The 23,970-nt window shown below is 51.8% G+C and overlaps 1 protein-coding gene across 8 annotated transcripts in view; it reads right to left on the bottom strand.

Annotated features, from left to right (window-relative positions):
* Positions 1-23,970, bottom strand: part of SMARCA4 (SWI/SNF related, matrix associated, actin dependent regulator of chromatin, subfamily a, member 4) — an 83,118-nt gene that overhangs the window by 14,241 nt on the left and 44,907 nt on the right. For 4 of the 8 annotated variants that reach the window (XM_045852865.1, XM_045852864.1, XM_045852863.1 and 1 more), the window contains 14 exons: positions 20,677-20,743; positions 19,642-19,752; positions 17,831-18,073; positions 16,175-16,288; positions 15,116-15,223; positions 13,964-14,050; positions 13,130-13,176; positions 11,895-12,061; positions 9,066-9,229; positions 6,553-6,780; positions 6,204-6,302; positions 5,870-5,947; positions 4,948-5,166; positions 577-839 (listed from right to left, as the gene is read on the bottom strand). In XM_045852865.1, coding sequence (XP_045708821.1) covers positions 577-839; positions 4,948-5,166; positions 5,870-5,947; positions 6,204-6,302; positions 6,553-6,780; positions 9,066-9,229; positions 11,895-12,061; positions 13,130-13,176; positions 13,964-14,050; positions 15,116-15,223; positions 16,175-16,288; positions 17,831-18,073; positions 19,642-19,752; positions 20,677-20,743 — 1,995 coding nt within the window. The remainder of the gene's footprint in view (positions 1-576; positions 840-4,947; positions 5,167-5,869; positions 5,948-6,203; positions 6,303-6,552; positions 6,781-9,065; positions 9,230-11,894; positions 12,062-13,129; positions 13,177-13,963; positions 14,051-15,115; positions 15,224-16,174; positions 16,289-17,830; positions 18,074-19,641; positions 19,753-20,676; positions 20,744-23,970) is intronic. The other 4 variants (XM_045852869.1, XM_045852870.1, XM_045852867.1 and 1 more) reach the window with 3 other exon arrangements.

The following is a 23,970-nucleotide window of genomic DNA, read 5'->3' as shown; positions in this document are numbered from 1 at the left end:
GTTTGCAGTCTGGTGTTCAATCCACTGAACCACAGCAGCCAGGGCTTAGTGATGTCTTTTATGGGTAATGGAGTTGCTGTCCTGTTGAGGAAGTCAATGCCTGCTTCAAGGCCATGAAGATTTTCTCCTATGCCTTCTTCTAGAATTTTGTTCTACCTTACACATTTACATATGTAAGCAAAGTCACACCCTCCCTGTTCTAGCAATGCCGGCCCCCACCACAGTGCAGTGACTGTGAGACAGGCATCCCTCTCCTGCCACCTTGCCCCATCACTAACCTCAAACCCGCCAGCCACCCCTCATCCCGGGCCCTCTCCACATGCTGTGGCCTCTGCCAGAGAACTCACCCCCAAAACCCCCACCACGCTTCTAGTTCCCTCTCCTCACGCTGACACCACCTGTGTGCCTCCTGTCCCAGAACCTAAGTTCCTCGTGGGCGAGGCATCGCAACACAGGGATCCAACCAATGTTTGTAGAATGGCCGGGCCAATAATGGGCTCACAGACACATGGATGGCAGGCGAGGCACCTCCGAGGACCCCCAGCATCTATCCACCCACCCCATTCCTTAGCTTACCTGTCCTTATACTTGATCACGGCGTCCACGATCTTCTTCATTTTCTTGGTGAGGTTTGGTGGGTTGGGGGAGAGCTTCTCGGCGGGTGGCCGCCCGCGCTTCTTTTGCTTCTTGCTCTCCTCGTCTTTGTCGCGGCTGCGGGTACTGGTGGTCGGGGTGGAGGAGCCGGCGTCGCTGTCCCGCTTACGTTTCCGCGATGATTTCTTCTGCCGGACCTCCTCTTCGATCTCCTCCAGCGTGCCCTCCTCGATGGCCTTCAGGGTCAATAGTGGTAAAATAGGACAGCCAGCACCGAGGTTGACAAGTAGAGGCCGCGGCGCAAACCCACGGGGTCTGGCTGGGGCAGGACACACACCAGGGCTCACACAGGCTCCAAAAGGCCAGGAAAGGCCGGCTCTGCCTCCCATGAGGGCACCCTACCCGTGCCTGTCCTTCACAGATAAAGGGCTGTACGTGAGAGTCAAAGAGTCACACCTTCACTATTTGGAGCCCAGGGAATGGACTAGACTCCTGTAATCCCTCCACCCAGAGTGACACTGTTAACACTTGTGCTCTGGACCCACTGCACCTTTTTAAAAAAGTTCAGTGTAAAACAGGTTTTAAGTGCACAGTTCAGTGGCATGAGGTACCTTCACACTGTGAGCAGCCACCACCACACCCAGCTCCAGGGTCTCCCTGCCCTTCCCGTGTACATGTGCACGATCAAGACAGCACAGAGCTGGATCCACGTACCACACCGTGACTCATGTTTTTGCTTACTACATGCCGGGTGTATTTCCTGCCGCTTTTCTGCAACATAATTTTTAATGCCTGTTTAGTATTTCATTGCACAAAGGGTCTTACTTGTTCTTGGGCATTTGGGTTATTTCCATTATTTGGGGTGGGCGTGGCTATTCTACATAATGCTATGACTATACCTGTCTTTTTTGTACAGATTCCTAGAGTGAAACTGCTAAGTTGAAGGACATGAACATGAACAATATTAATCTGAAAATGACCCTGATTTATTCATTCTAAATGGTAAGTAATCTGCACATTTATCCCTGAAAACCAAGAGAGGGGAAAGTTTCCAGGGGAGCTTGGAATCAAAAAAGGGAGTGGGGCCTGGATCCCACGGGATGTGCTGGTCGCTCATCTCTTATTTACCAGCTGTGACTATGGGCTGGGCACTGAGGACACAGCACTGAAGGGAGCCAGGTGGACCCTCATCTGACAGACGTCCCACAAATGCAGTGACAACCGTGTCCAGTCCCAGGAGAAGGGTGAGTGGTGCTGTGACTGTGGAGCAGATGTGTCCTGCCTGGGGGTGGGGGAAGTTTCTAGAGCAGGCGGCACTGAAGCTGAATGCTGAAGGCTGGTCGGGGGGGAGGGCGCAGTAAAGGTGTCCAACCAAAGGAACAGCATGGAGGGAGGGTGTCAGACAGGAGGGACAGAAAGAAGGTCGGCGTGGGGGAGGGTGTGTACTGTAAGCCTGGCGGGGGGGGCAGAGTTAAATAGTGTCCCCCAAAATTCAGAGCCACCCAGAAGCTCAGAATGTGATCTTACTTGGAAACTGGATCTTTGCAGACGGAATTACGTAAGAATCGAGTGAGATGAGTTCACCCTGTGTTAGGGTGGGCTGCAAGTCCAACGAGAGTGGCCTCAGGAGAGACAGAAAGGGCCACGAGAGACACACAGGGAAGAGGCCATGTAAAGACGGAGGCGGAGAGTGGAAGGATAAGGCCACAAGCCAAGGAATGCCAGTGCCGCCACAAGCTGCAAGAGGCAAAGGATCCTTCCCTGGGCCTTTGGGCAGAACAGGGCCCTTCTGACACCTGGATTTTAGACTCCTCGCCCTCCAGGACTGTGAGAGAATCAATTACTGTTGTTTTAAGCCACCAAATTTGTGGTGATTGTTAGAGCAACCCAGGCACTACCTAATACCAGCATCTCCGGTCCAACAGGCAGCAAGGCAAGAGACAGGCACATTCTGAAGAATTTGGGCACATATGGCATCAGAGTGGCTGTCAAAAAAATGGTGCCAGTTACACACCCAGCACTAAGAGAGGAGAGTACCCCTTTTGGGCAAATGTGGTTTTTATTAGTGTAAATTTTATTGAGTGTGACAAACAAAAAGGCATGTGTTCGATGGGGAAAGAACAGTATTCTCAACGAACAGTACTGGGCCAACTAGACAGCTGCATGGAAATGAAGGAAGCTGGACCCTGACTTGCCGCCATATACAAAAATGAACTTAAAGAGGATCATGGATGGAAGTGCAAAAGCTAAAATTCTAAAATTATTGAAAGAAAATATAGGGGTAAATCTTTGCGATCTTGCGTTTGGTGATGGACTGATCCTCGGATATGATACCAAAGGAAACGCAGTAAGAGAAAAATAGATAAACTGGACTTCATCGAAATAAAATACTTTTGTGCTACAAAAGACACCATAAAGAAGATAACCAACAGAAAGGAGAAGTTATTTGTGAGTCACACATCCGATAAAGAGACTCATATAGAAGGTACGTAAGTGGCAATAAACACAAGAAAAGATGCTCAAGGCCATTAGCCACCAAGGAAATGGGATTCAAAACCACAAAGAAATACTAACTACTTTATACCATTAGAATGGCTAAAATAAAAAACACAGATAATAAGTATTAACAGGGATGTGGAGAAATTTTCTCATAATCTGCTGGTGGGAAGGTACAATGGTGCGGCTGCTCTGGAAAACAGTTTGTCAGCTCCTCAAAAGGTTAAACACAGAATTACCACTTGGTCTCACAATTCCACTCCTAGGTATGTACCTAAGAGAAATCAAAACATATGTCCTCCCAAAAACTCGTCCAGATGTTCAGAGCAGCATTACTCACAACAGCCAAAAAGTGGAAACAATCCAAATGTTCATCAGCTGATGAATGGATAAACAAAACGTGGTATATTCATTCAAAAAATTAAAATATTATTCAGCCTTGGAAAGAAATAATATGTGCTACACCATGGAGAAACCATGAAAATATTTTTCCTAAAGAAGCCAGACACCAGAGGATCACATGTTGCAAGATTCAATTTATACAAAACGTGCAGAAGAGCATGACTGTCAGGGGCTGCGGGAGTGAAGAAATGGGGAGACAGTGAAAGAGGAAGGGTTCTTTTGGGGTGATGAGGCTACTCTAAAATGGATTTATGATGCCACCTGCATGACTGTAAATAGAGTGAAAGCTGCTAACACATCTTAAATTGGTGAACTCTACAGTATATAAATTACACCTCAAAAAAAAAAAAGTGTGCAAAATATTAACATACAGGCAAAGGCACCCACTGACTGTCTCAAAAATGTGGTGATGCTCCATAAAGGCTGTTACGGATCTGTAACTGGGCTCAAATTCCCTCGTCAGGGGTTTGCTTACTGGTCCTGGAGCTCTGGGCCAGAAAACAGGAACCCCACCCACCCCACACGAAGCTTCACCTGGTTCCCTGGCATGGTTCAACAGCCCCCTTCTTGCACAGCTCAGTGGGCAAGTTTGCAAGTCTGGGACTGTCTGAGCTCCCAGGCAGAAACCAGGTCTCAGTTAATCCAGGGAAACTCCGGGGTGTATGACTAGGGGCAGCATCTCTCATTTTGGGCTGTGGCACTCAGCTGGATGCAGTTTCCATCTACTTCTGGAAAGTGTTGCTTCAGAGACATTTGTATGAAACAACTTCCAGGTTGGATATTTAATCATCACCTCTGCAATCAGCCCCCAAACATGGAGGTCTGATTTATTCCCACCACCCCAGTGTAGATGCAGTGGGCCCTGGGCCGGGGCCCTAACTGAGCATTCTGCAGCTGCAGCTACAAGGGTGGGATGCTGCCTGCTGAAAACAAGTGCTCACGTCACCTCTATGAGCAGCTGTGGCTGCCAGTCTCATGAGAAGCTCATTCCCTCCTCCCAGCCTGCCCAGCAGTCCAGGCCCTAGGGGTGACGTGGTATGGGGGTGATATGTCCAAAGCAGGGCTGCCTGACCTGTCAGCACTCCCCACCACCTTGCAGGGAGACTGGATGCTCATTAATCTCTCACTGTGTTTCCTATGGACAGATACCCAGGAGACCTGCATCATTCTGCTACTGGCAATGTTTTAATTTAACTGCATAAAGAGATGCATGTTGACACCCAAAAATTCCAGTTACACCCAGCAGTGGGTTTTGAGCTGGCACTGGTGCTCCTTCCTGCATCTGGTCAGGAGGACCTGGATAACCCTGACCCTACGGTAAAAGTGTTGCAGTCATGAATGAAAACCAAGAAAGGCTGACGGGAACCTGCTCAGGTTCCAGACAAAAGCCAAGTCATGGTGGCTGAGCCTCTCCTCCCCCAGCCATGCTGCTCACCAGCCCTCTCTGGCATGTACCTTGAGCCACTGCTTCTCAGTCAATGAGTCACTGTAGTCAACCTCCTTGCGGTGGCGGGAGCCTCGGCCAAACATCTTCTCCTCTTCCTCCTCACAGGTCAGCCGCTCCACCTCGGCGTCGTCCTTGATGATCCACGAGGGGAGCTCATCCTCCTCCATCAGGCGAGGCTTTCGCTTGGGGTTGCGGGCTTCCTCACGCCTGCGGTCCAGGTCCATGCGCTGGGGAGCGTGGAAACCGAGGGAGAGAAGAATCAGCACAGGGAGAGCCAGCGGGACATTCAAGGGGGCATGTCGACAAAGGGTTGCTTCTTTGTCCCAGGGACCAATACTGCAACGGCAGTTGAAGAGCAGCTCTCGGTACTGCTATGGCCAAGGTGGCCTGGCTCCTCCCTCGGGCTCTGGCTAGGGGCTCTGCTTTGGAGGCAGAGAAAACTAGAAAGGATGGGAAGGTCATAGAAGGGGGACCCAAATGGGGTATAACTCTGCCAGCTTCCAGGTATAGCTTTGCCAGGGTGGTGCAAGGCAGGCCAGGGCCAAGAGCCCCATCTAATTCCATGCTCCCACCCAGAAGCAAGAGGTATCAGGGGTCAAGGTCCTTGACAGCCTTCTGAAAGGAGCCTCAAGGAGGACAGGCATTTGGGGCCTCTGGTCACAAACAAGAAGAGGGTTTGGTATGTGTCCCATTATCTACTTCCACTCGCTTAGGACACGGAAGATGGGTCAGTCAGGAGGCACTGCGGAGCCACCCCTGGCTCCATTACCCTCCAGGGACACTGCAGACACTGAACATTTTGCTCTGTTTGAGGTCATCAGGGTGGGCTGTGTAAACCCCCCTGGCTCCCAGCTTCCTGTGGGTGGCAAATCGAGCTCCCTGAAGGTGTGCAAAGTGGAAACACACCTCTACCTCGACCTGTGTGCTTACCATGAACAGGTCAAACTCCTCTTCATGCCGAGCAATCATCTGATTCACAGTCTCGTCATCAGGCACTTCATCTTCTTCCTACAAGATTTCACATGATTAGTGTGAGGGCGGAGAGGCCAGGGTGGGCGGCGGCCGGGCTCAGAGGCGAGCGGCGGCGTCCATGGGAAATGAGCTGGTGGTCCCAGTCCGGCTGCGGTGGATGGGGACCCACACGGCAGCGAGAGGCACACACGCACACGCACACGCACGCTCCGTGGGATCAGGGCTCTTGCTGGCCGTCTCAGCCGAGAAGCCGAGGATTGAATGGGCATGGAGACTGAACTACCCCTCTCACCTTTAGAGGTGGCTCCTCCAAGTCGGGGTTGACGCCCGCTGGCGGAGGGGCAGTGTGGGCGAAGCTGGCACTGCCGCTGCCCGTGCTGCAGTGTCTGCTCTGTGGATAAATAGAGGACTTCAGTCTCCAGGGCTGTCAATCCGGCGTCTTTCACCAGCAGTTTAGAAAAAAAAACCACTTCAAAGAAAAAGCAAGTACTCATCCTCTTTCCTTTCAGCCCACACTCCCTTTACTCCAAAGGGATGCAAAAAAAATAAGAGTGCAAAAAAGGTAAAAAAACAAAAATGAAAGCCGCTCATGCGTTCACCACTCACGCCAGGGAGGGGGTCGGGGCCGGCGCTGCCCTCACCTCATCCTGCTCCTCGTGCTCCAGGATGGCTTGCAGGAAGGCGCGCCTCTCGTGGCTGGAGGACTTCTGGTCAAACATGCCGGCCTGGATCACCTTCTGGTCGACGTTGAGCTTGTACTTGGCTGCGGCCAGAATCTTCTCCTCCACACTGTTGACCGTGCAGAGGCGGAGCACACGCACCTCGTTCTGCTGTCCGATGCGGTGGGCTCGGTCCTGCGCTTGCAGGTCCTGAGGAACAGACACTGGTCAGTCCCAAGCAAGCTCTTTTGAGTTGTAAGGGGATGTTGACCAGGTGAAGCCATCGGGAGAGCTAGGGGCCTTCTGATTATCGAATGCCTGCCCCCTGCCTGGCCATTCTGTCAGCCCCAACCAGCAGCTGCATGGTGAAGAGTTCAGGTGCAGGACATGGAGCCTGTACCAGGACGGTTTCACCCTGAGTTCCTGCAGAGGTGTCACTTTCTACCTTAGTGAGATTTGAGAAATGCTCAAGAAGACTGCATAGTTGTGAGGACAACCCCTGGGGTGGTTGTATTCCCAAGTGGTTCCTGTAACGGCTGCACGGGTCCCCTTGCTTAATCCAGGCGGGCTTCTGTGCTCAGCATGGCTATATTGTGATAAGGGCACCATTTACAGGATGGGGACAAAGCTGGACAGCATGTTGACAATGCCTGCTTTGGTTGTGGTCCCTAGCAGTTCCTTCCTGTGCAATGAGGCCAATCCCAACCTCTCTAACCTCAGGACTCATTCTGTTGACAGGAGCCCCCCTCTCTGGCTATTGTGTAGGTGAGAGAAGAGTATGAGCATCAGGTGCTCAGCCCACTGCCTGGTGTGGAGCAAGCTCAGATAAAGTGAGAGCTATGACTGTCAGTGCTATTTGTATCATCACCCCAGCACAGAACCAGGAGGGCTCCCACAAAATCCTGTGCTAAAGGACTGGTGCCATGTGGGGCTGAACTTGAAATTAGCACCCAGTGGAAGCAGCAGAGGCCACACCTGGTTGGAGACAGGAATGCCCCGTGTCCACCACTCAGCCAACACACTTCTTGGCAGTGCCACCATGTGATGACAGCTTACAAGCCCTGCAGTGAGTTTAGTAGCTTCTGATGCCTTGCAGTGTGACAGACGGAGGAGGGCTTCTGCTGACAGGAGTGGCACACCCCAACCACCTCTTGGGAAACTGCCAGTCATCAAGGTCAGGCAGGAACTACTCCCCAAGCTGACCATAGGAAGGGGTAGCAGCAACATCCAGGGCGTTTGTCCACCAGATAGGCTACCATTTACACACTGATTAATGGGCACCGTCAGGTGGGGTAAGGCCATATTCACACCCCGACAGCAGGAGAGAAACCTAGGGAGCCTTCTGGAGGCCACTCGGGCAGAAATAAGCGTTATCAGGTAGGGGACAAACCCGTGGACCAGGCCATCCCACTTCTCAGGGCTGGCCTGGCCGGTGTGCTGAGAGAGGAATAACAGGGCTCCCTGAGAGGGGCCACCGGTCATGCCAAGGAACAGAAACCCAGACACATGATGACTGGAGTCTGAATTAAAAGCCTCAGGGCCACCATGTGCTGGGACAGCCAGCAGCGGATTTATGACTGGGCAGGGACCCAGTGTGCTCACACAGGCAAAACACATCAGCTGCTGAAGGGAAGGGACATGTCCTGGAACACGCTGCGTTTCTGTGAAAAACAGAACACACAGCTAGATCAGATGCTGGCATGCGCCCAGAGCAGAGTGGGACGGGTGGGGAGAAAAAGAAACTCTGCGTTACTTTTTGAGTTACTACTATCTGCATTTTTAAAAAGTTACTTTTTTAACAAAATGGGAAAAAGTTAAGTACTTTAAAACCCTTGTACCTACAAAATACCACATCCTTATATCTACGTGGCATGGCCCCCCCATTGAGGGTACATGGGTAAGAAACAGAGCAGCAATACATAAAGTACATAAAATATACCAAATGTTTTACAAAGCACAAGCGTGTGAGTGGTCACTTGGAACATGGCCTGGAAGGACTTGCATCACTAACAGCTCAGATAACAGCCCTGGCTGGGTAGCTCACTTGGTTAGAGTGTCGTCCTGAAGCACCAAGGTTGCAGGTTTGATCCCCAGTCAGGGCACATACAACCAATGAGTGCATAAATAAATGAACAACAAACCCACGTTTCTCTCTTTCTGTCACTCCATAAAAGTCAATTAAAAAAAACAAAACAAAAACCAGCCATGACTAAGTGACAGCTGATAGGATTGAGGTCTTTTCCACTTTCTCCCCATGTTTGTGTTATACCAAGATATTTAATATATGTGATGATGGAATGTATTTTTGTCATAATCAGAACAAAAATCTACTTTCGGTTTGAGAAACGGAAAGAAAGAATACTCTCTGGGCTTCTCTGCAAGGGCCTCGGAGCTGCAGGTGCTGTTGCTCCACAGCCTGGGACATGTCAAGGAGGCCGGTAGCGCTCATGATGGTGGCCTCAAGCCTCTCCCCACAGGGTGCCAGTGGCTTTTACCTGGTGGGGGTTCCAATCACTGTCAAAAATGATCACAGTGTCGGCCGACTGGAGGTTTAGGCCAAGCCCCCCAGCCCGGGTGCTGAGCAGAAAGATGAAGTACTCGGAGCCAGGCTCATTGAAGGTTTTCAGCAGCATGCCCCGATCCTCTGCTTTTGTGGTTCCTGCCGGGTATGAGAACAGGGTTAGTGGGGCAACTGGGAGAGGAGATAGGTGGTGGTGAGGAGAGGGAGGGAGAGAGAGAGAGAGAGAGAGAGAGAGAGAGAGAGAGGGGAACACCTGTTTTGGAGACCAGGGACCACCCCCACATATGGCCCACAGAGGCCACCTAAGCCACGGCCACACTCTCTCAACTCATGGCCGAGTTGCAATTAGTACCTCGGGTTTACAGTGACATACTGAATGCCATTCTCCCCACCCACAAAGGTGAGACTAAGCCCCAAAGATATGGCTGTGCCTCCTCTGTATAGAAGGGGGATGCAGGTGCGGGCTTGAGCCCAGGTAACACACAGGCAATAAGGGTGCCCGGTCAGTGCTGCTGTTATCACCAGCCCGTGCCCACCCAGCTAATGTTGGTAACACTGCATCCCCCAAAAATGGGAACAAGCAACTGACCCAAGGCCAAGTGCCTGTCTTCAACCCTATTGCAATGGGATTTGTTGTTCACAGAGAGAACATCCCGCAGGCAAGCACATGGGCACCTTCTATCAGGGACTTGCTTCCCTTTAGGCGGGACAGGCCTCCCCTCCTCAGTTACAGGGACTCTCAGGGCCTAGGACAAGATCCTCAGCATCACGAGTGTCAGTGAGGCAACCCAGCTCCTCAGGTTGCTGCCAGCTCAGAGCAGAGGTGCCTTGGCAAATTCAGGAGTCATTTTTGGTGATGAAACAAAAATTAAATACTTCCTGTCACTCACCTAACATGCCCCAGTGAACAGTTCAAAGGCCCGTGCCCAGCAGAGCCTGGGGTACAAATGTGCCCTCAGCTGCACCACATCTGAGGTGGGCTGATGCCTCAAGTGGGGCAGGGACAGGCCCGGAGGAGGGGCCAACTCCCCAGATACTAGGCCTGCACCCTCACTCTTACTACTCCAATGATGGAAAGTTCCATTTTTCACAATGTGTCACTGAGCCCCCACCCTTCCTCCCTTCTCTACCAGAGTTTCCCCCTGTGTGGCCGTGACCATGGGAGGTAACAGGGATGAACCATGCCTAACCCACAAGTCCTTACCTTATGGAGAGGACCCATGTCGAAGAAAATAGGGAAAAAGGGGGCAGGTGGACAGGCACCGAGGGGGTGGGAACACACTCTCCAAATATGGCCTCTCCTGGGGCGGGCGTTAGGCTGGCCTTCCCAAAGAATGAGGAAGCAGCCAGAGAGACCGAGGCACAGAGGGAGGGGCGAAGTGAGACATGATCAGATTTGTGTTCTTAAAGGCTGTCCGGGGAGAGTTTCAAGAATGGGTTGAGAAAAGGCAAGATTCAGGGCAGTTCTGAGTGGAGGCAAGGAGGGCAGAGGCTGAGAGACGATCAGCCCAGCAACCAGAGGTTCATGGTCTCTGAAACCACAGTTCCACAGATGCATGGTGAAAGACAAAACAGGAGCATAGAGATCTGGGGCATCCGGCCACGGAGACGGACTTGGCAATGTGCTTAAAGTTCTGAGAAGTGTGGGGAATGAAGACAGCTGCCTAACCATGTTCACTCCCAAATTAATTTTCCTCATGAGCCCCATTCCCTCCCACCATCTACCAGAGTAGGGGAACTCCCTCTGGCACTGCCCGCTGCCCCAGCTAGTTGACATGTCATATGTGTCCGGCACGCTGTCAGCACCTCCCTCAGCCCACTCCTGACCCTAGCTCCCTGTGGTGGGAAAAAGGTAGGAATGCAGGACTTTTTATGAGACAATGTGGTCACAGCCAAGTGCTGCTCCTTGGGGTTCTTGCTGCTCTCACCTCTACAGCATCTGCTTCCCTCCCTCTCTTTCTTATTCTCAGTGTTCAAGGTTCCAGCAGGGACAAGCCCAATTCTAGCTCCAGAACTGACCAGTGATCACTCCACAGCCACCTGGGCAGTGGAGAGGGGGACATGCAGCTCACACCAGCCTAATGAGAGCTGGACCTAGACTTCTGGGAAATGAAGGGCTGCTCATGTTCAGGACACGGAGCAGTGGGAAGGGAAGCCTGGAGAGGATGCCTGAGGACAAAGGAGCCACAAGCTCCAGAAAAGCCCCTGCAATATAATCTGGAAACCTGGATTCAGCAGTGTCTAGAGCAAGATAATATCTGGGGCTCAGTTATGAGTCTATCAAGGCTTTTTTCCCCAAGCACGCACAGTAGGGGTTTCTGTCACTTCCAACAAAAGAGCATTGCTGGGTACCCCGTAACAACATTGTAATGCCGAGACCCAGCCAGCCTCCCAGGCCATTGGCTCCAGATCCAGCCACAATGCTTCCAGAGCCCTGTTTAATCAAACACTCTGCACCCTGGCTGGTGTAGCTCAGTGGACTGAGTGCAGACTGCGAACCAAAGTGTCACAGGTTCGATTCCCAGTCAGGGTACATGCCTGGGTTGCAGGCCATGACCCCCAGCAACCGCACATTGGTATTTCTCTTTCTCTCTCTTTCTCCCTCCATTCCCTCTCTAAAAATAAATGAAATCTTAAAAAAAAAAAAAAAAAAGCAAACAGGCTGCTACGCTCACTCCCGCTAGTATGTACACCTAGAGTCTTTGGGCCTTGCCCTGCCTTGCATGGGAGGGCATGCTGGCCAAAAGCTTTGGTAGCTGTGCATAATGAGCCTCCTTAATGAACATCTCTCAGTCATACTCACCATCGAGCCTGAGGTATTTAAAGCCACGATAGGCAAAATAATCTTCCATGATTGTCATGAGGGAGGTCATCTGACAGAAGAGCAGCACTTTATGGTTGGTGGCACGAAGTTTGGGCAAAATTCTATCAAGGAGCTCAAATTTCCCTGAGGCTCGGTACAGGTCCAGCCTGGTCAGTGGAGGGAGGAGGGAAGAATATACACAACGTTAACCACGGTACCTTGCAGGTGGGGAAAGGAGGAGGCATGCTCCCATATCCAGGCTGACCTGAACCAGTCTATGTGGGTTGGCCATCAGGGTCAAGGGCACAGAAGTGGTTTCCTGGGCAGACCCCCATAGCCCATGAAGATTTAGCAAAGACATTTCAACCCAACTAAAACTCAAGCCATCCTTGGTCAAGGGTGACCATGTACTTGCAAGAATGAGAAGAGCGGCTATTGGTAACTAGGCTGCAACAACGTCTCCATTTTGTTCAAGAACCAGGAGCAACAGCTGCGCATTTGTAGAGGGCCCACACAGAACCACAGGCAGGACTAAGGGCCGCCGCAGCTCCTCTCAGTCACTCTGGTCTACAAACCCTGGTTTACAGATGTGGAAACTGAGGCTGGGGGGACAGTTCAACATGGCTGCCACTATGCCCAGGCCAGGACTCAAATCCACATCTGTGGGATACCATTATGCAATGTGGAATAAAAAATATACCTCAAAAGACATTTTTGCTCTTTGATGTGGTGCCTCTGCTCTTGGAAGTGGCTTAGTATTCCAGAGAAACGGTGGTGGCTTTAGCTGTAACAGTGTTTTTAGTAAGGCTGTTGGCAACAATGAGATCCAGAGGCAGTTTCCACATCTAACACTAGGGGCTTAACAAAGCCAGGCTGCCCTTCACAAACAATGCTAGAGAGAAAGACAGCCACAGCATGGAGGGCAGCACACAGTGTAGAGGACCTCGAGTCGAGGCCCCACATGGTTAAAAAAGCTGTCAAGGTTCACAGAGCGTGGAGGGGGGCAGCAGAGTGAGGTTGGCCTTAGAATTTCTGCCTCTTGGGATTAACGGTGAGCAACTCTCAAAATGAGGGGGATTTTTATTTTCTTCTTTGATTTTGTCTATAGTTTCTAAATTTTCTGCCATGAATACAGTGCCTCTGAAATTAGACCAATGTAATAAAGCCAACAAACATGTGAGAAACACCACCTGGTGGCTCGCCTGCCCACCCCACGCAGCCGGGAAGCATCTCACCCTTGGACAATGCCGCCGGTAAACCCCAGGTGCTCAGAAAAGGACTCCTGCAACAGAACGAGAGAGAATTCAGTGGGGAGGGGGCAGGAACAGGCTGCCAGCACACCTCTGATCCCTCACATTAGTGCTCAGGGATTGCCTGCAGTGGCTCTGAGACCACACACAGGTGGCAAACTTTTCTATCCCACCATGTCCGTTCCTTTGTGTTCTTCTAATGAAGGAAAGGAAGATGTTAACATTCTTAACCACAAAAATGGTCACACGGGAACATCGTGTGCCTGAGACCACCCTGAGTGCTGAAACGAAACCCCAGGGGCACCTGGGGTATTCCAACAACCCTGAAATGTCATGCCAAAAAACATGAACATATGGTGGCTTTGCAGAAGCACGAATCCAAATTCTCAAAGGGCCCCATGGCCCAAACAGTTATGCCCCAGCAACTTCATGAAGAGAAAAGCTGCTCTGAGTCGATGCGATGACCCAGGATGGCACTAAATGTCACCGAGTGGGAAATGCTAGTGTGTCAATGAACACGGACCAGGTGGAAAACAACCTGAAGAAGAGTTTCCTAACAATCTGTGGTTATCTGAATGTGCGCTTTCAGGGGCTTCCATTTCTATCACTGATTTTCCTACACTGTTTGGATTCTTTTCCATAAGCACTTTTCAAAATGAAAATCAACAGTCAAATCTATAGGCACTGCCTATTCAAAATATTATAAACTACTTTTTTAAAAGCTGTCAGGGAGAAGGAGTCTAGCTCTGTGTCGGGGGGTTCAGCTGGGCTTACTGTCCCCAGCGGCGAGTTCTCAGGGCAGGGCTGGGGAGGGCTCACCTCGATGTGCTGAAACATGTACGGATGGTTACAGATCTTCCTCAGCTGCATGATGGTGTTCATCAGGGTTTTGGTGCCGCCTTTGCCCTGCAGAGGAAGAAGAGAGTCTAGTAAATCGGCTCCTGTCCTGGGGTGGGTGGTAGAAAGGGGACAGTGGAAGGAGAAGCTTTAGGAGCAGGTATGGCTTAGAAGTGAGGAGCTGGCTCCTGTGGGGGCTCAGAGGCTTGAAGCCAGCTCTGGGGGTAGCAGAGATTGCCTGGCGCACTGGGGAGGCGGAAGGGAAGTATGAGTGACAGAGCTGAGGTTGAATCATAAGCACTCTTCGAGGATGGCTTCACTCTGGCATCATGGCAAGTCCCTGGGGGCTGCAGCCAGATGGGCCTGACTTAGGAGGGTCTCTGGCTCCAGGGGGAAAGAAGGATTCAGGGGTGAGTGGATGCTGTGGGACAGAAATAAACCGGGAGACACGTTGCTACCACAGCTCAGGAAAGAAAGAGCCCAAATAAAACATCTAGAGGAGAGAATGGGGAGACAGGGCCAAGCTCGAGGCACCGGGTGCAGAATCAAGAAATCTGGGGGGATAGTTTCAGTTCTGGTGAGAGGAGCTGGGGCAGGCCGGCACTGGGACCTCAGAGAGATCCCAGAAGGCAGTCGCCTAACCCAACCTCCAATTCCATGCCCTCCCTTCAATGCCACTTGCTAACAAGGTGAAAGGACTAAGTGGTCATTGCTGTTAAGGCAGCTTTTTCCCAGCTGGGAAGGTGGGGCTCACTAGGACAGTCTAACTGCAGGAGTTAGTGCTGGGCCCCATGCCACCGAGAGTCAGCCCTATGGGGCTAAGATTTTCATCAGTGAAGAGGACACCAGACAACAGCTGACTTGGTAGGGTCTTGGAGAACTAAGTGTGCCCCAGAAACGAACCATGAGCCTCTGCTCCCACAGAATTACTGACTGAGCCTGTCCACATCAGCTGTGACTTAAAGAACAGCTCTGCAATGCCCTGGGGATCACCACCCGATGGGGCCGTGACCACAACAATAAGTTCCAAGGAGGAGGAAGGCCCGCTGGTTAGAGCGTGCTCAGGCCCCACACACCCAGCTGTCCCGAACCCACCCCCTGAACACTTAGGTGGGGATATAGGGCCAGGCCAACCTTCTTGTCCTTCTCAGAGCCATCGGTCAACAGCACGCCCTTGGCCTGCATGTGCCGGTACAGCACACGCTGCAGGGCAGACATGTCGCACTTGATGACGTACTCCACCTGCAAAGGGCACGGACACCATCAGTGGGGGCCTGGGGGCCCTGAGCCTACTTCGTCCCCACCGCCCCAGCCCATCTGTATCTGAGGCAGGATGCTTCCTGGCAGCATTCTGGGCCTGAGATGTGTGTTTTGATCTAGGTACATAGGGGTCACGGTGAAGAGCCCCAACAGATGGGGTCATGAGGGAAGTCATGGACTACGGTACATGAACCAGAGAAATCTGGAGGGGGAGTCCTGGGCTGCTCTCACCCCTACAGCATCTGCTTCCCTCCCTCTCTTTCCCATTCTCAGAGCTCAAGGTTCCAACAGGGATGAGTCTGATTCCAGCTCCAGGACTGACCAGTGATCACTCCACAGCCACCTGGGCAGTGGAGATGGGCATGCGGCTCACAGCAGCCTAATGAGAGCCAGCCCCAGCCTTCTGGGAAAATGACTGGCTGCCCTCCTGTTGTTTGGAGACACACTTGGCTACCTTCTGAAGGCCTCTCCACAGCTGGCCAGCAAAGTGTAAGTATGACTGAAGAAATGATAGGGCCAGGAACCCCCAGCCTTGTAACAGGGGAGGAGAGGGGCCCTGAGGGCCACTGTGGTACCAGTTCCCTGAGCAAGAATTCAGGCACATGTCACAGCGGGTAGCAGGAAAAACTGGAGAGCCCATGGCCTCCACGCTCTCATGACGTGGTCAGGCAGGACCTGCCCAGGCATCGGGCCTGCTGACAGCAGGTGGGATTCTGTACTTTAACCTGGCATCCCTGCCTTCCACTGTAGTGACCCAGAGGGGTACGTGGCTGTCCTCAGGATGGACTGACTCTAGAATGACAGGGCAAGGCCAGGACCATGAGACCGCAGGCCAGGGACACCTGGAAAGCCATCTGCACAGGCCAGACCCACGCTGGGGAAGCCCGCACAATGCTGCACTATGGTTTCTCATACACAAAACCCTCCTGTTACCTTTTCAGGCAACTGAGCCTCGACCTCCTTCTTGAGCCGCCGGAGCAGGAAGGGCCGTAGCACTTTGTGGAGACGCCGAATGATGAGAATGGTTTCCTCCTCATTCAGGTCCACCTGATGTGCCATGGGACGGGAAAACTATGCATTACTTCCAAAGCGGGGGCCAGGGCATGGGGAGGGGTACACAGGGTCATCTGAAGTCACCCTGTGCGCTAGACCCTTGTTTCCAGGCTACCTCCTGTCTCACAGGGCTTGGCAAGGTCCCCCTCTTCCTTTGGAAAATAGCAAGTACCCGAGTCCTTCCCTAGAAATGCCAGGTCGTGGAACCAAAGGCCCCAGGGCACCACATTCTGTAGATCTGATGAAGAGAAACACAGCAGCACACCCTGTTTTCCCCAAAGTAACACCAACTCGAGTGTTTGGAAGCCCACCAGCACATCTGAATGAAAACTAAGTGGTACCATGGGGGCCACATTCATGAAACACTCAGTGTAAACGAGACGATCCATCTCTGGGAGCCCTACACCTGCTCTCGTCTCAGCCGGGATGGCATGGAGGGGAAGGAGAACTGCTCTCAGGGCGTCTGCTACTCGGATAAAACGTTAAATCTTTAAAGATTTTTACAAAGTGAAAAATAAGGTGAGACCTGAATTTTTCTTATATGGATCTCGTAAAAAATTTCCCAGCGAAGCTTTTGCTCAACTTAAAAATACATGAAACTAGAGCATTTGCTCTTCAGCTCTTGGGCTGGGGGTCCTGGGACTCCTGGCAAGGCTTCAGTTTCTCCTTCACGAGGGCTTCAGCCTAAGGTGGTGCCAAGGAGGGGGCACCTTGCAGATGATGCTGGCAGAGGCGCCCCACACCCACGATGGGGTGCCCCAGCTGCCCTGCATCTGTCTAAGAGAAACATCATCCTCAGGAACCAGTGGGCAGTGACACTCCTCATTACCCTCTGCAGTTGCACTTTCTTCCTTAGTCTCCAGGCTCTGGCAGCTTAACTGCCTTCATCAGAAAATGCAGCTGGCCCACAAACACAGCTCAAACCCCAATAGCTGAGTGGTCGGTTACTCTGGCGGCAGGTGGGGAGTTCATCAAATGATGAAGACCTAACCCCCGACAGCCACACGCCACAGTCTGGTTTTCAGACTGACAATGCTACCACAGCCATACATACCTTGATACACTGGCCACAGAGCTCTTTAAAAACAGAATACACAGAATCTAGCCATGCTGCTCTCATGAGTGTAAACTTTTGAGCTTCCCACTACCCTTAGGGTAAAACCTAAACTCCTTAAAGAAACAAGCCCCTCGGGCCCTCCAGCTGCACCTGGACACACTTGCTCTGGCCCCACAGCTGCCTCAAAGGTCACCGTCCTCATTGTGCCCTCTGTGCCTGGGGTGCAATCAGGGAAGCCCGAGTGTCTCCCCAGAGTTCACCTTCCCGATTACGGTTCTTCTCTGGGGCCCTCGTGGCTCCTCCAGCCTCGGGGTCAAGACTACCTTATTCTATAAAAACATGGACCCCAGCCCTGGCACCTAGCACAATCCCATCCCACTGCAGTGGGCACTCAATGCACACCCAGCTCCTTGAGGATGGCCCACGACCATGGTCCGCTGCCCTGCCCCGCCCCCACATGGCTGGATCCACACACCCACCTTTTCTCCAGTCATGGCAAAAGGTGCATTGAACCACTGCTCAAAGGTGCTACAGCTCTTGAAGATGGTGGGCAGCAGAAAGTTGAGGAGCGCCCAGAGCTCAGGGAGCTTGTTCTGTAGCGGCGTGCCTGTCAGCAGCAGGCGGCGGGGGGCCACATAATGTGTGTTAAGGACCTGCGTCAGCTTGCAGTGGTGGTTCTTCATGCGGTGGCCTTCATCCACGATCATGTACTTCCATCGGATCTGCAGGCCCAACAGCAGGCATTGAGAGGAAGACAGGCTGTGGGGCTGCCCTCAGCAGAGCGTACTCTCACAGCCAATAGGCAAGGGGGCTCCAGGCAGAAGAGCCCATCAAGGTAGAGAATGTGGGTATGACAATGTCTTGATAAGGGAGCAGCTCACTGAGAGACAGACACACAACATGCCTCTATAAAGCAGGGGGGCAAGGACAGGCAGGGAGACATGCCTGTAACCTGCTGTTGGATAAAACAGCAAGTTGCATAAAAGTACTCTGGATTCCCCCTCAAATTATGTATGTGATATGTAGCACAGAAAAATCCCCAAATGCACCCCTCACTGGTCAGAGTGGCCCCACTGGGAGGGAGGAGGCACATCCACAGGGGACGTGGTGCGGTAACGAGTGCATTTTCCAATCAGCGAGCTGTGTCTCCAAAGGCAAGAGCGGCATAAGCAGGTAGAGAGCGTAAGCCTGGGGGTTGGAGCTGCACCGCAGAGCCTGTTGGTGGCTACGTATCTGACGCATATGGGCTAGCTGTTGATTCTAGCAGTGTGTGGCCGCCCTGTGCTTCAGCTGCCCTGGGACACAGTGAGGCCAGAGTGAGGCAGTGCATGTTGGAGGCAGATCTGGCTGGGGGAGAGGCGAAACCCCCATTGCAGAGTGTTTGTTAATTAAAGCCACTGTCAGATAAACACAGATGGCTTTGCACTACTGAGTCAAAGGGTGGCAGGCACACTGGGCCTCTGTTCTCTGGACCCTGAAGACACCTTATCAAATACCCAGTAGCATCACTCTGACCAAGCCCCAGAGGCATGGTAATTTGTCAACACTTCCTCCCACCCCTGCTCTACCTTCTACTTCACTCTACTGGATGGGTTACTGATGAGACCAGATGCATAATCTTCAGTCTCCATTCCTTTTCAAACCAAAAAAAAAAAAAAAGCTTTTTGCAGGCAAGGGACAGTGTCTGTTTTACAACTGAGTCACAGGACGTTCTCAGTAATTCCTTACGGCCTAACCAGAGCTGCCTTCACAAATATGTCAGCTAAGAGACCTGCACAGCTGTCACTGCTCAAGCCAGCTCCACAGCCCAAAGCTGATGGGCCACACCGGGCCTCAGAGCATCATGGGTTGTTTCACGTGGCTGTGCTGGAAAGGAGGGAGCGCAAAAGCCTCTAGAGACAGGTAAAGACAAGGCTGGCTTTTCCATAGCCCTACCAGGGACAATGTAGTTAGGCAGGCAGGTCAGAAGGTATCTTGTGTGACCACGTCTTTGGGCAAAATCCCTGTGAGGAGCTAACTCATGTTCTGGGTAGACAACCCTGTCTTTGGACCTAACCCTGGGCCAATCTCGGAACAGAGAGGCAAACTCAAGGTCACCTTGACCAAGACCTATCACATACACACCACAGCTGTTTTTATACACATGTGCAGGGGAATCAATGAAAAATTACTTGCAAGGGGCTTTGAGAAGATGGGAAATGTGACACACACATGACAATCCTAGACAGGATCACAGGCTCCCTAACGGTAACAAGAGCCTGGGCCAGTCTTTTACATGAGGACACACTACCTTCGCAAGAATGTGCTTGTCTTTAATGATGTACTCATACGTCGTTAGCAAGACATTGAACTTGCCACTCCGGAGCTGCGGAACAAAAGCCCGCCTGGCTGCTGGAGAGCCCTATAAAAAGAGACGACACACACACGTCAGCCTCCTGGGGATATGCTGGCCAGGCCATAGCACCCTGATAAGGCAGGAGAGTTGGGTGAGGCTGCTGGCTCCTGTCCTTCAACCCTGACATGCTGAGTGCCAACTGCAGGGAGTGAGGAAAGGCTTGTGGCTCGTGGGTAGCCCAGGCTCTCTGGGAGGCTTGCTGCCTGCACCACCATCGGCATCAATCCCAGTGGCCAATAAGCTCCCAAACTCTTCCTGGGTCCCAGCTCAGGCCTCCGAGCTGGAAACCGGGGCCTCCCCTTCAAAACCTCTCATCTGAGTGCAGGCCCACTGAGATCACTCCCTGTAGGCAGCTCCAGCCTATTTGCAATGAGCAAGTCTGCCCAGTCCCTCTCCCAGGTCCAAACTCCCGAACCACGTGACCAGGACCCTAGCATTCTCCAGGCTCACAACCCACATAGGCTCATCTTCACTGGGTCCCATAAGCTGTTGCCAGAACCATTTTTAACTCCTCAAATGTATTAAGTTTTCCCTGCACACGCTGTCCCTGATGCCAACATGCTCTTCTCCCTGTGATGGGCAAACAGCCTCACAGCACAGGGTGACAAGCCCAGTGGCCAGGCATAACCTGGCTCTGCCACTAAGTGGCCGCGTAAGGCCCTGTCTGTCTCCATTTCCCCTCCAGGACAACAAGCACATTAATCCCTACTTCACGGGGTGAGCTGATCAGATAAGCCATCATATGTGACTGAGTTTTAATCAAAGCTCAGGTGAAAATAACAAAAATCTCCGAGGGACTGCATCAATGTCACCCACAAATTAGTCCATAACTTCACTTAAATTGTGAGTTCACTTCCCTCTTCACTTATCTGCATTCCCTAGTCTCCTCCCTGCCCTCAGCAATGTCTAGGTGCTCAGCTGGTGACATACCTTGTAGGACACCTTCACCACAGAGGGGGCCCACTTGTCAAATTCATATGCCCAGTTTGACAGTGTCCTGATGGAAACAAGAAAGAAACAGGTTCTAGTTCAGTCAACAACAGCTCACTGTTCATACCAATGCACACTGTGGAGAGAGGCCACCGTGACTGTGACCCAGAGCTGGCAGAGTAACCGATTCTCTCCAATGGTGGCCAAGTGGGGAAAGGAAAGGACAGTGCCCCGGCTGGGAGGAACAGGAACACACAAGAGCATGGTGGTGGGTACAGGGACAGGAAGGAGGCTGGGTCAGCCTGGGCTGGAGCCAGGAGACCAAAGAGGGCTATACCTAGAGTTGAACCTCACAGACCAGTTCTCTGTCACTGATGTGAGGTCACAGCCCTCTGTGAGAATAAGCCATGTGCTGCAAACCTACTCCCAGGAAAAATGCACAGACTCACGGTGCTTCATTTCAGAACCAGGCTAGAGGTCAGGCTATGGAGGCCTGGGAGTATGAGAGAAACCACTTGTGTCTTTATGTCACCTCACAAAAAATTGAGGGCTCCTGCCCAGCAAGACACAGAAGACGATGATGAGCAGGTGACCACGCCAGGTCCAAGCGGAGGACTGGAGGAGTGGGAGCAGCGTGGGAGTGAGAACTTTTGGCTGCTCCTCCCTGGGATGTGCGGGGCCAAGAAAAGGGGGAAAAGACAGAGGCTGGCAGTGACTAGATGTGGGGGCCAGGAGAAGGTTGGTAAGGAGGCACAAGTCACTTGGGATTGTAAGACAGAGCTTCAAGAGAGCGTGACGGCAACAATAAAGCCAAGTTCACAGGGCAACAAGTTCTCAGAGAAACACTGAGACATGCAGTTTTTGGTGGGGGAGGGAACACACTCAGAAAGTCTAGACTGGGTGGTCTGAGGAGACAGGCCGAGTGGCAGACTGCCTGTGGTCCATCCAGCTCCTCTGTCCAAGAAGTTCCATGAGGATAGTGCTATCTCTGCCTTAAACCCAGGCTCCCTGGCACCCGGGGCCAACCAGGTGGACACAATCAGAGACAATAAGATGAAAGCTGAAACCAGGGGAAGCTCCTGAAGGATGGTGGGGAGTGGGGAGACTCAGATGCCATATGTTCCTGCTGTCCTTTGCCCTGCTCATTATGTTGGGAAAACTGAGATGAGATGATGGGAACAGGGAAATCATTCTGCAACCAGGAGGTAAGAAGCCTGATAGCAGAAGTCACGTGCTAAGGATGCCCGAACAGAAAACTGCAGGAGCCTGGGCCCACCCTGATAGCCTGGCTCTGGACTTCCCCGTACTGAGGATCAGCAAGATCGCTCTGGTCCAGTCACTGAGGTCAGGCTTCTGTTGCAGTGAGCAGTAGGGAACAGCCTGAGAGAGAGAAACTGAGCACTAAAGCCTGAGGTGTGGGGAGCATGAGCAGCAGGTGGGGTATGAGGAGACAGGACAAGCGAACTCACAGTGGAGAGCTGCACACCCCAACTGGTGGACGGGACAGCTGAATGCCCAGAGTCTAGTAACATTCTCTAGGGTATAGACAGCTCTCTGGCTCGGAGGAGACGCCATTTGACAGTCTGCACCTTGTCTGGGTGGAACGTACTATGAAAGGCTGAAGATCCACACATGGCATAACCCCACTGAAGGGAATGGGGAAAGGAGCCAACTTAAATAACCTCGGAAAAAGGGTTTTAACTGCAAGCTGTAGTAGGCCTAAAGACAAAAGGAACTGGATCTAAACCCAATGCTCTATGTGGTCAAGTTGGCTCTCATGGTTAATTACTGTGAAAGTACTGTAGTACACGTACACTGGGAACAAACAAATGAAGAAAGCCCTAGGATGAACCCTGTGGTCCTGAGAATCGGGGACTACAGTGTGCATATGTTAGTTTAACACACACAGGTGACCGGACACAGCAGGGACGTGCATGTGTGTGCATATAAGGCTCAGTACACATGCGCACATTTCCTAGTGACGTCCACAGAGAGGGGCTACAAGGAAGGACACCCCAGAAGCAAGAAACACACATAGCACCCAGGTCCTGGCCTCCAATTCCATTCTTTAATAAGTTAAACCAGCCTGATTTTAGGCCTGGGTGGAAAACACACAAGCTGAGCTTGGAGCATCTTTGGTTCCTCCAAACAGCAACCAAAAAGCAAATTGCTCAAAACACCCCACAGGGACAGAGTAGCAAACTGAAAGAGCTGCTGATGGCCACAACTGGAATGCTTAGGAGAACTAAAGGAACTAGCGCTGGAGTATAGCCCAAAATATAAGCTAAATACCCATGAGTCCATACTGACAAGAAATGATTAAATAAATTAACAACTGGGAGAGAAGAAATCTGTACAGAAGAATTCCAAATAACTTACGTACCTATCTTCCCCTCAAGGAGGTGGGGCTGAACTGCCCACCCCCTGCATATGGGACAAGCACAGTGACTTCTTCCCAGAGTACAGTGTGGACGGGAGAAAACAGAGACACCTCACAGCGGACAGCTAACGAGCATCCACCCCCTCAGCCAGGTGATTGGGGCAACATCAACAGAGAGAAGTCATGTTGACAGTAACTGCCCTCGACATGATGTGACAAGAGGGGCACTTGACCCACAGTCCTTTGTCCCACGTAAGAATGAGAAAAATCACCAGGCAGAGCCAGATGGAGGGATACCTTACAAAACACCTGAGCAGTCCTCCTTAAAACCATCCAGGTCATCAACAATATGGATAATGTGAGGAACGGTCATAGACCAGGGAAGGCTAGGGGCACGTGGCGACGATAAAGGTTAATACAAGATCCTGGAACAGAAACCAGGCACAGGGAAAAACCAGGGCAACAGAAATGAAGTCGGGTGTCCAGCGACTAGTGGTGTGCCAGGGTGGGCTCCTGAGTTGTGACAAACGGAACACGGCCGTGTGCGGTGTTATCGACACCAGGGTGGATGGGGGGAGGGCATCCAGGAGCTCACTGCAGTATCTTCACATCATTTTCATAAATCTACAAGTATCCTAAAGTAAACCAACAACCACAACACAATGACAGGAACATGTTAAAACCTGCTGGAATGGTCTCCCCAGACCAAACCTGAGACAATTTAAGAAATAAAATAAATAATGATAGTGTCTAATCTGGGCTCCTATGATAATAGAACCCACAGTGATATAACAAATTACATGAAGAAAAGAAGGGAAAGAAGGAATAGTTCTTCCTTACAAAGCAGCACATAACCAAGACTCTAGTTCCCCTTACCTCATGCCTCCTGACATGAGGCCCCAAAAAGGACACAG

This window comes from Phyllostomus hastatus, unplaced genomic scaffold, assembly GCF_019186645.2.
Source record: "Phyllostomus hastatus isolate PE091 unplaced genomic scaffold, TTU_PhHast_1.1 phas_contig_98, whole genome shotgun sequence".
Taxonomy (NCBI): Eukaryota; Metazoa; Chordata; class Mammalia; order Chiroptera; family Phyllostomidae; genus Phyllostomus; species Phyllostomus hastatus.
Note: the sequence above shows the minus strand (reverse complement) of the source record. Positions and strands in the feature narration are given on the sequence as shown.